Source organism: Ambystoma mexicanum, chromosome 6p (assembly GCF_040938575.1).
Source record: "Ambystoma mexicanum isolate Mex_15411 chromosome 6p, UKY_AmexF1_1, whole genome shotgun sequence".
Taxonomy (NCBI): domain Eukaryota; kingdom Metazoa; phylum Chordata; class Amphibia; order Caudata; family Ambystomatidae; genus Ambystoma; species Ambystoma mexicanum.
This window is the reverse complement of record NC_090935.1, coordinates 742,161,713-742,173,929: the sequence shown is the minus strand read 5'-3', so window position 1 is coordinate 742,173,929 and position 12,217 is coordinate 742,161,713. Positions and strand designations below refer to the sequence as shown.

Here is a 12,217-nt window from a genome sequence, read left to right as displayed (position 1 = left end):
CCCAATTTATCACCACCCTCTCATATGTGTCCAACCAGGTGCTTCTCCACTGCCAGTATGCCCCTTGGTGTGTGTCTGGGTGCAGCTATGTGTCTATGTGTGCCCTGTGCTGTCTCTTAGCAAACACCAGCAGCATGGGGAAGCCTGGCCTGGGGGCACCTTTGCGACAGATTGCAGAGTGCTCAGGAAGCAAGGACAACCCACAAAATGTATAAGAACATGAGGGTGCTGTATCACTTCTCTGCAGGACCATTTTAGCCTGCAGACAGTCACTAATATTCAAGTTGATTGCATTGTTTCATTGACACCATGGATGGCGAGGCAGAAACGTGAATTGTGGACTTCTAAACACAGATTGTTGCTTCTACGGTCCACAATCCCAACCTTGCCACGTGGTATTACAGTGTAATACTAAATTCCGAACGCCCATTCCTCTATAGTGTTTACATTGGTTGCACAGTATTAATTAAGCAATATGACCCGAGCGGCGGGGGCATTACCGACTCAGGTAATGCCCCGGGGCCCATAGTTATAGGCCCGAGCGAATAACTAGTTATAGGTATAGTACCCCGGCCTGCATTATATGCGTGACCGGGGCACTAAAAGCATTTTTTTCTGTCCCGAAAAGCTGCGGCGTATCGGGACAGAAAAAAAAAAAAAACAACCAAGAAAATGGCTGCCGGGAAAGGGAAAACGGGGGTCCGTTTTCTCTTTCCATGGCGGCCTTCGGGAGCGGACGCGCTGGGAACACAAGTTTTCCCAGCGTGTCCGCTCCCGAAAAAAAAAAGAAGCAGAAGGTAAGTGGGGTTGGGAGGGCGGGAGGGAGGGGAAGGGAAAAACAAAAAAAAATGATGATGGAAGCCTCCAGCTGTGTGGAGGCGCGGCGTCTCCACACTGCTGGAGGCTGCCATCGTCCCCCACCAGGGACGCAGGACTCAGGAGCAAGAAGGTAAGTGGGGTGGGGTAGGGAGGAGGGAGGGAAGGGAACAAAAAAAGGCTTACCCAGGTCCCCAGAGGGGGGCGGAGGCAGCCTCTCAGCCGTGGGGAGGCTCGGAGCGGGGATGGCCCTGCTTCGAGCCTCCTCATTGGCTGAGGGGCTGCCACGCCCCCCGCCGAGGACAAGGCAGCTGGAGTCCCGGCCGAGAATCGAAGGATTCTCGGCCGGGTAAGGACCCGGCGAGAGCCAATCAGAATGCGTGTTGCATTCTGCTTGACTCTCGCCAGGTACTAATATTAAAAAGAAGCTTTTTTAGTAATTTTACACTCGTTATTTTGCAAAGAAAATAATTGATGTTTATAAATTGCTGTGCTTGTGCTACAGCCGGAGCATGGCAAAGAAAGGGCTTTTCATGTCTATGTTAAAGTTTACTTAAAATGATGACAATGGTGTTGTTGGAGTCAGAATGACGCCCCATAGAGCCTGGCACCTCAGGCAGCCGTCTGCACTGTCTGATGCAAGGACCGGCCCTGACTGCTATGCAAATAAACTATTAAAAAAACATTTTGCAGTAAGTAATTCCAGGTCCTGAAAGAAGAGGCACACATCGAATGGATTGCTGGGATAAAGAGGTGCTTTACTTTGCTATGCTGAGTACGCAGAAGGCACCGGCTGGCATTAGCAGAGGCAGAACAGTTCAGAGACATGATAGGCACAAGCTGTCATTCTTTGTGGCAGAGATCTGTGATGGATGGGTCGTTGGCAATCTCAAAGCCCCTAAATGGGTAGACGTTCCAAAGTACACACTTCACCACTGTCTGGCTAAGTAGTGTAGGGCCCAAATAGAAAAAGTCAGTTGGCATCAAAACAGACTCGGCTTCTACACACAAAGTAATGGCAGAATGCCAGTGATGTTAGATTATTTCATCTGTTAAAAAATGCATTGTGGCATGAAAAACATTGGTACTTGCGCACGTAAACAAAGTTCTTTCATTGTTAGATGACACATAGTGGGACGAATTCACAAAAATGTTGCACTGGATAATATCAGATGACCGTGTTTATCTCAGATTTGCACCTGCTACCTTATACCTGAGTCACAAAGAGTAACATTGGAGTGCATGTAGAGCTGCATGGAGCTTCTGTGAGATGCCTATTAGAGAATGTATTTTCTATTGGGAGAAAATCTCAAAGGTTCTTCATGCATTTCCAGATTTGCTCCAGTTTTAGGTTGTGCTTTTAGGTTGTGTCTCTCTGGGATAAGATAGCCGATACAAACCTGAGATGTTCATGGTCAGCTCCTAGTTTGCTCCAGTTTTAGGCTGTGTCTATCTGGGATAAGGTAGCAGATACAAACCTGAGATGTTCATGGTCAGCTCCTAGTTCACTCAAGTTCTAGGCTGTGTCTATCTGGGATAAGGTAGCAGATACAAATCTGAGATGTTCACGGTCATCTCCAGATTTGCTCCAGTTTTAGGCTGTGCCTATCTGGGATAAGGGGATGAGGTAGCAAATAGAAACCTGAGATGTTCATAGTCATCTTCAAATTTGCTCTGGTGCACGTCTCTGTGAATCAGGTGTATTGTGAATCATGGAGACAGCTCAGTGAAAAGAGGATTTTGGGTAGCTGAACAGTTACCACCACAGGGAAATGGTAAGATGAACACTAACATTCTTATTTAATCTAAGGAAACTGCTTTGGTGACAGTAAATGAAGCAGTGACTGTGTAACCACAGTCCTTTACAGTCTCACTTACCTGAATAAGAATTACGGCTGCAGATTGTAAATCTCGCATTGTTAGCTTCCCAGAAGTTGCAGCAAATTCCTTCCCAAGAGGCGGTGTTATGTTCCAGCTTACAGAGATCTCACCAAAAATCCCTGGTCCCCGGACTAGGCTGCAGATGAGACAGTATTGATTATTTATTTTACACATTTTAGAATGGATTAATATTTTCATTGAAATGCAGTTGATGTCTTCATTTTGAATATAGTTAGGATTCCAAATAAAAACTGTAGTTTCATTAAATTTGAAGTGATAGTTTGTGAAATATCTTCTATGCACATTTGACAGCCATATCGACTAAAAGTAATGCATGCTGATAGTAAGAATGGGAGCATAATAAAGTATTGAAAATGAATCTTCTTCCGCCCCCTAGAGCTCCAGACCAGCGCAAGGAGGTCACCCTTTCCTCCATGACGCCCAAACCATGTAAGAAACATTAATTTGGGTAAATTTGTTCACTTTCACGCAAAGCAGAATTCAGTGTAAATTACTTGTAGATTTGCCACACTATGTACAATGCTATTAATTATTAAGGTGAAGTCTCCTTTAGATGTTGGCAACTTTTTTCCATGAGCCAAATTGCGAATCAGATTGAGAAATTGCTCAATCTGTTCCTCTGCCACTTTGTGAATTGGGGAAATTTTGGTTTGGTAGTCCGAAATGTATAAATATCTCCTTTGTTTCAGGAATAATTTTTTAATTAGTAGATTTACTTTTTATTTAATACATTGTTTTTTTTTAATATAAAATACACTCCTGTTTTACAAAATCAGTTTACTACTCTCACAAACAGATTTTTTTTTACGCTTTGTACTTGTTACACATCTCTTGTGATATCTTATATGTGTGTATACAATTTCCTATAATTTTTGTTGCACAAAGATACATATAAATTTGGTATTCGTGATTTTGGAGAAAACTCCAATCCTAAAAAATTAACAGAAATCAATTCCTTAATGGCATTTAAATTCACAACTTCTCTGGTGAACAGGTATTATTCGTGATTCGCACAAGCATGAACCTCCTACTCATCCAATTAATGACCTCTGGTGAGGATAAGAACAAGGGTAAAATGTTCTCAATCAATTGCAACACAACATTTCACAGGAGAACACAGTCTGAAGGCAGCACTCATGTCCTTTTTTGATGAAATGTCAAATTATCTGTTCAGTCCAGAGAGATGGGCTGCTGAAACATTCATTGCTATGATCTTTCTGACATCAGTATAAACATGTTTGTTTTTCTACGAACGATTTACACAAGTTTAAAAGAAATGTAAATGTAAATGTAATTTGTTAACTAAACCGTACGTCAATATTTCTGATTTTCTATATTTCCTTCATTACACAGTAAAGCAGTCTTTAAATCTAAAACAACGATAGTGGAAAAGTTAATGACTTTGCTAAAATCCCAAATACCTTATAAGGGTGGTTCCGTTGTAACTTCCGGACGGTTCGCCAATTAAAACATGGCTGGATGTGGAAGCAATCCCAACCATGCCCGATGCGCCTTCGTCTCCAAGAATAATGATGGTGGCTGTACCTGTAGCAGAAAGAAGAAGTCATTCCATGCCACACGGCAGTACCACAAATGTCAACAGTGAGTTTAGTACTGCCATAGAGTGGTAGCACTGCGATAGCTGTGACGTTGGAATGTAATAATGATAATGATTAGCATATGTGGCAGTGTTGGGCAGCCGTCTCAGGCAAGTGAGTGCGCATAGAGGTTTACTCTTAAGACGGAAGAATGGCCCCCTCTTTGTTTCAAGATGTGCCATTTCCTTGAATGTGCCAATTTGCCAGGCACGCAACACTACTCAGGACTACCAAAGCCAGCGAACCACACAACCCGGTGAGACATGAAGACTTGTTGCAGAGATTATGAGAGCTTTCACATTGGACTTCTTTCTTGAACTAATGCAACTGTTTATTATAATTTTTCTCACACAAACGGATGAAAAGGTCATTATTAACCTTTAAAAACACCGTTTTAAAATGGTTACTGACTGTAAATTTGGAGTGGGTGAATATTTTTCGAGAAAAATAAAATATAGCAATTTAGCACAAGTAGTGGCAAAAAAGGCACTATAAATCGTACTACTCAGGGTGTTTGATTACTTCTTTTAATACTAAACAATAGGTCCACAATATCAACTGTGCTTGAGCAACAAAGTAACAATAGCGCTGAGAGTTTGTAGATGCCATCAGATTTATTCTCTGAGCACTGAAATGCAAATGTAACGCAGAGTACAATGAATGTAATCACTATTATTATTTAAGCAATAGAACCCGAGGCGAGGGTTCTATTGCTATTAGTACCCCGGCCCGCAAAAATTGCGTGACCGGAGCACTAAAAGCTTTTTTTTCGGGAGAAAAAAAGAAAAAAAGAAAATGGCCGCCGCCATGGAAAGGGAAAACAGAGTCTGTTTTCCCTTTCCATGGCGGCCATCGGGTGCGGGCGCGCTGGGAACACAAGTTTTACCAGCGCATTCGCTCCCGAAAAAGGATCAAAAAGAAGGTAAGTGGGGTTGGGAGGGTGGGAGTGGGGAAAAAAAAACAAAAAACGTATGACCCCTCAGCCAATGAGGAGGCTCGAAGCGGGGCCATCTGGTGGGTGGGAGGGAGGGAAGGGAATTAAAAAAAAAAAAAGACTTACCCGGGGCCCCGGCGGGGGGCGAAGGCAGCCTCTCAGCCGCGGGGAGGTTCGGAGCGGGGATGGCCCCGCTTCGAGCCTCCTCATTGGCTGAGGGGTTGTCACGCCCCCTGCCGGGGACAAAGTCCGTGGAATCCCAACAGAGGGATTCCCGGCCGGGTAGGGATCTGGCGAGAGCCAATCGGAATGCTTGTTGCATTCAGATTGTCTCCCGCCAGATACTAATTATTATTATTATTACAATGATCATTATTATACCTTTAAAGCAGATGTACCACTTTCAGAGAGGCATGTTGCTGCCACTGAAGCGGAATTCAACATATGGATTTTATATAGTGTGGAGTGATATAATCAACCAAAGACAACCCTCAGAAGCTTTGCAAACTTAAAATGGTTGTCAGTTCGGTGGACATTCTAGGGACGTTTTTCCAAAAGTGGTCTCCCAGCACAGTAAAGACTGGAAGCCAGTGCACTGGCACCTGCATTTTGAAGCTGCCAGTGATCTTTGCTGAACAGACTTCTGCTTCCTTGGAGAGGCAAGCAGCTGATATTTATCATTATCATTGTCTTTAAGACAATTGTCCTTGTCTAACGAAAAGCTCGCTGAACAAGGCACCCAAATTTAAACTCCTCTTTCAGAGGAAGCAAGTAAATAATGAAGTGCCCAAAGTGCTTGTTTTATGTTGGCCTGGTTCAGCAAGATGTTGGCTGCTACATTCCATTGTAGATGAGCAGTGGCACTCTCGTGTAGATCCAAAAAGACACCATGAAATCATGACTTGGGAACAGCACCAATCTGAGGACGCAGTATCAAATTGGAGTCCCTCTCAACATCAGGGTTTGGAAGCTTGGTAATAGGCGGGGGTAGGGATCAATGCCCATGTTGGCAGACATTACTTACCCAGTAACACTCTCTCTGTGGCTTGTATCTGTTCAGAGCCACATGATTTCCAAGCAGGCATGAAAGCCATTCACACCTCGAGGTTGATCCGGGGTGCAAATGGCTTTCATTATTTTTCCTCTGGAGATTTGCGCTGCTTGCACAGCCGATCTCCCGATGAGAAAAAATAAAATGATATCCACCGCCATATGGAAAAGGGACTAAGAGACGGGAGGAGAACCGGGACCGGAGCACAGGGCTCCAGTCCCACAGATAAGTGTGGATGGAGGGAGGTGTTGGGAGGTGATTATTGGGGGAGGTGGGTGTGGAGGCAACAGGGAGGTGGTCCCTGTTGCCTCCCCACATTAACAACAAAAACAAATGGAACCACCCGGACAAGGGCTCAGGGGGCTAGGACAGCCGGCGGGGAATGTATATTCTCGTCCGCTGTTCCAGCCACCTGAATAGCTGAGCGCCCTTCCTGGGTGCAAATATTTCTTTTCCACGCTTGGTAAGGTTGTGGGAGTGACCGCTAAGCTTGATTACTGAAAATATGTCAGTCAAAGCCTACTTGCAGAACAGCATTTCAGTTTACTGGGGTTGAACTCCATTCAGTGTAAATTAATCCCAACCCACTTCCTGTATACATGTTCTGTACGTTTTTACTAATTATAAACAGGTCTCCTATTTTCTGAGTAGAATCAGGGAAAACATGGCAAGATGCTGAAGATCCACATACAAAATGACGGGGCTAGGATGAGCCCTGTGGTTCATTTCATGGCAGTGGTGTGTTCTCCAGCTAGAATGATGCAGGTAAAAAAGGGAGAAAAGTAGGTGCACACCACTTTTGGGAGTGATTATGGGTGATGTACTTAGGAGTAGCACCAATTAGCTGTTAACTTTCTTTACTTAAAGATATATGTAATGTTCTGTGAGCATTTTTGTTGATTGTACCCGTATGAATATATTTAAATATATTCATGTTATTCACAACTTTTTATAGATGTCTATTCATCTGCATATCCGATGTAGAAACATTGCAATAGCAGGATTAAAGTTCTATACACAAATGCATGAAGCTCCGCAATGTCACTATTTAACTTCAATAAGTTAATATGTGCTCTACTAAGGCTGCTGCACCAATATGGCATATAAATGTAACTTGTGGTTATGATTTTTTACGATTGTACTATGCGGACTCATTATATATTTTTTTCATTCATATTTGGATGTCCATATACATCAACATGTTCACATGAGGCAATATAACACCTGATATGATAGACATCATTTGTATAAATGTAGAAACTAATGCGATGATTTGAGGTATATATTTCTACTTTAGCTTTACAGAATACATAAACCGTTATATATACCACCAGTGATAAATATAACACCTACTCCAGTCTAAGAGTCCGCCACATTTCACGCTACCTTCCCCTAGCTAGTCCTTCATCTATTCCGCGCTCCCGATCCTCCTCAGCCAGTAACCCCAGTAACATATGCCAAAGACCCGCCAGTTTTCATACGATCCCTGATCGCCTTGGACACGGATCGAGCAACGGGATGCGCTGCTTTCCTTACACGACTCGAAACCAGTGACACGCTGCTCTTCACACACGACTCTAATCAGGTACGCATACTTCGCCCCTCATTACGAGCTTTGCTACTGAGGCACCTTTGTTTGCCATTTAATAATTTAAATAGTTCATTAACTTTTCAGAAAGTGCTACACAGCGTTTTACCATCAACTCTCAGCCATTGCGGCCGATCGTTAATACAAGTGTGAATTGCTGACACTCCCTCTTATCCACTTGGATGAGATCATTGCCACAGATGGCGTCCTGCCACACGTTTGGCTTAGAACAGGTCAGCCTCCTTCAAATCTCCTCTTCTTTTTCTTTTTCACTTCAATTTGAACAGTGCACTTGCTTTCTACTCACCATACCTCCCCACACGTGGGGTTCTTTATTTCCTTGAACCTCTACCCTTGAACCTGTGCTTTCCCCGCTCCAGCAATCTTATGTATAGATAGTGTTCATGCACTCAGGCAGCGAACCTATTCTGCACGTGGGATTCCACTTAAATTGTATGATTATGTGTAAGACGCCCTCACTCAGTCCGAGGTATTCCTTGTGCATGACTTGTCATTTAGGACTTTTTATGTCTACTCTGACTGACACTATGACAACCCGGATTTCACCAACCCAATTGAGCATGCTTCTCTCTCTAGATATGTAGGTCTACCAGTGACTATGTATAGTATCCATTCTTTCATACCCCTGAGTACACCTATAAGAATTGCTATATATACCTCTTTTGGTGATTCTAACTCATTTATGATTACTTTTCCTCAGTGCCCATGCACTCTCTACGAGATTCGGATCATCGCCCCGAGGAATGAGACCGTTGAGTGCGGTATGACTCAGACCCTATATAGCAATACTGTGAACTACTCGAACATCAAGGTAATGCCTTGACCTTTTTACCCACATGCCTCTTACTTGACCAAGTACCCACTTTTATTTAGAACTGCTCATGACATCTTTGACAGTTTACTCTGCCTCTTCACATGAGATTATGAGAAATCAACTTGTACACTTTAAGTATGGTCTGTTAGATTATTGACCCCTTTTCCTATCACGTAATATGATGTACTGAGTGTTGAAATGCTTAGTGTCTGTACCGTTGTTTCCATTTTTATTAAATGAATGTATTCCTTTAGACTAGAAAGCACACTAGATATGTGACTTCACAATAATTAATTGACGAGCCTATTGGAGCCATGTCTAACATCACCTCTTGATCTGATTTTTCTTTACCAATATGTACATGATGCTCACCAACAGATCCACAAAGGCTTCTGAAAAAGAGGCTTGTCCTCGAAACGCGTCAAGCCAATCATCGTGGAACCTCTGTCAATCATGATAATGCAGACAATGTATTGCTGTTTTTATCTGTCTTCGCTTCAAAATATGTGTTTATGAATACATGTGAGAGCCGTCTCTCCCTTTATATGACCACGCTTATCTCTCCTTGGTCTTCGCTAAGTACACTAATATTGAATGTGTTTTCATACAAAAGTTATTGATAAAGCACTAAAATTCCTAAGTTACTACGCCTTGCTGCGTATCCATAGAGTGTGCAGGGGACGGGACGACTCCAACCCTGGGTCCTCTTTCCTTGTTTTAGAATGATGCAGGTGCCATTCACTGGTGGGCAACTCACAAATAAGATGAAATTCATGCATATGAAAAACGTAGAATGCCCAAGTAAGCAAAAAATACCCAGGTTGATGGTATTGTCAACAGTGTTGGCCAAATCCACCAAACAGCATGAAAAAAGTAAGCTATCTGCCATTCGTCTGATATCGTGCATTACCACATTGTTACCATGATATGTACTGACTCGGTGCCTCTGCTAGATCTAAATGCAACTTTGCAAAGGAACAAGAAGGTCAGCACCCTTTATAGGGGACTACAGATCAGCCACAGCTGCTGATGTTAAGAATTTTGCAGGCTGGAGTAAATTTGAAATGGGTTAAATTGGTCAGATTGGAACTTTTCAGAGAGAGGGTGGAGGGGGGCCAACTATATATTTTAGTTTTCCTGCTAAATTCCTGAGTGCTCCTGTTATCGCAAACAGTGCTTCTTCATGCAGGACTGGTTACATCCATTGTGTCCCTCTCAAATTCCAGTTGTGGCCCACATGGCCGCCAAAGGAAACCGTGATAGACTACGAGCCTCAATAAATACATCTATTACTTTAGTGCTGGTCATGGTAGCAACCCTAAGGACATCTAGCTCTAAGCACACTAAATAACAAAAAGAATAGATGTTATGAAAATAAATAACATGCCTAAACTGGAATATAAATATCGCGTATCCAGGACTGCTACTGATGAGACCAACCTTAAACCAGCACTGATGCCAGAGAAAAAGAACAACATCCTTTAAAATAGAAATGCTTACTATTTTCCCAGCATGTTTCACACTGCATCTCGGTCATTTGGATGTTGACATGTTGTCCCAATGTTGTCCCAATGTGTCACTGAATGATCTTTCCTGCCCGAATCTCTCCTACTTCCTCCCACAAAATGTAAGTGTGCATGCGTCATTCTCTGTTGCTCCCGCTCCTCCTGCCAAGTGTCAGCCAATGGCATGTGTCTTGCCCTTCACAAGGCTGGCTCTGACTAGTGGCTGGTATCTTTCACCTCCCTGAACCTCTGCTACATCCTTCCCAAACATGAGTCCACGCGTGAGGCTCACACAAGCTGCCCTCCAGGATTCTCGTACCCTTCTGCTCTTCCCAGCTAAGCACAGCAGGTTGTTTTGCTCATGACATGAATGTCACTTAGACGCAGAATGTCTGGTACCTCCTCCTGCCTCGCTCAATCACTGCTATTTTCTCCAGACTTTTATAGGTGGCAAAATCAAAGTCACGCAAGCAATGAAATAACTTTACAGAAAATGTTGGGGGGGGGGACATGACATCTAAAGGAAAGGGGCCCCTGCCAAATGAATGAGACAAAATGGTGTGCCACAAAAGTGGGGGGACTAACACCCTTGTCCCCAACTAAAATGATGCCCATGCATGCACGTCTCTCTCACAGTCATCCAAACAGTTCTCACCTTCAGGTCCCCTCTCTCCCTAAACTCACAAAATGGCACTTATGTTTTGCACTCACTTCAAAGACCTGGTGCGGCACACATCAATGTGCAAGAAAAACCAGACCCTAAATCTAACAGTCTGACTGGGCCTCCAATACTCTCTATATCAGCCTATGATTCTTCCCATTCAACGACTCTAACTTGACACCAGTTTGTTAACACGTACTCACATTTCTCAAGTCTGTCTCTAGCAACGTCCTCCTGCCTCTCTCAAAGATAAAGAGATAAAGCATAGGTATAAGTAATTATTTGACAAGTCATTTGACAAGTCAAGGCATGTAAAAGAACATGATTCCAAAGACAGGGACATGATAAAGCTCAACGTCCACAGACATTCCCTAAAGGGACATTGTGACAGGGTCATGGTTTTTACCCTGTCAAAGGGGAGTAAACCCCTTATATTCTCGGGTAGGCGCCCTAGCAGGGCAGTTGACTGAGCTGTTCCCACCCCAGAGTTGGGGTGAGAGAGCTGGAGAGGGGTCCCATCCCTGACTCCCCTGAGCGTGTGCTGTGGTGTAACAGCATTGCTACCATTATCTTGTTCACAATACCATGAGGCCTCCTTCCTGACCAGGTCTCTTCTCTTTTCCTTTCAGAACCAACATCGCAATCAACACTCACCACAGTAGACCTTGCTTGACATCCCTAACATTAACGGTGCATAGTAACACCATCCCTTGGCAACTGTACGATACCCTCCATTATTGTTTTTCTGTAATCGTATTATCCCATACCCTTCTCCATGACACTTTCTATGTATCTTTAAACTGTATGCCCATGTTTTGTATCTAAGAAATTATATATGCCTGCAATGTAGACTGCTTTTTAATTAAGAAATTGTATACTCTTGTATTGCCGTTTTGTGTGACTAAGAAAATGCATATCCTTGTAATGCGCCCAGATACCACTGGGTTTGGAGCGCACTATAAATAAAGATACAAACAAACTGTCCCTGGTGGCTGCAAAGACAATCCAGACCGGATACACACAAGAAAACGGAGCATCACACAGCATCCACTACTTCCAGTTGCTGACCAGTCACACAGAGGATTCCATCAATTTCAGCCATAGAGGAAAAAGGAAATAGAACTTTGTCAAACTTATATGGTGGGGTAAACTTATGTGGTGAGAGTGATCTATTACCTTCCAGCTGGGAGAATGTGGCATAGACCAAAATGGGGCAGACCTTAACAGAATTTTTCAAAGCTGTATTTTACAAACCCAACCCCATTGGCAAAGGGTAGGGTTAGATTGTCCCAAGAAGACCGTTGACCGAAACAACCAGTGGGAACCT

General features: G+C 43.3%; 1 protein-coding gene across 2 annotated transcripts in view; it reads right to left on the bottom strand.

Moving 5' to 3' along the window:
* ADGRV1 (adhesion G protein-coupled receptor V1) overlaps positions 1–12,217 on the bottom strand; it is a 2,479,945-nt gene that overhangs the window by 1,369,477 nt on the left and 1,098,251 nt on the right. For both annotated transcript variants that reach the window (XM_069627623.1, XM_069627624.1), the window contains 2 exons: positions 4,140–4,263; positions 2,695–2,833 (listed from right to left, as the gene is read on the bottom strand). In XM_069627623.1, coding sequence (XP_069483724.1) covers positions 2,695–2,833; positions 4,140–4,263 — 263 coding nt within the window. The remainder of the gene's footprint in view (positions 1–2,694; positions 2,834–4,139; positions 4,264–12,217) is intronic.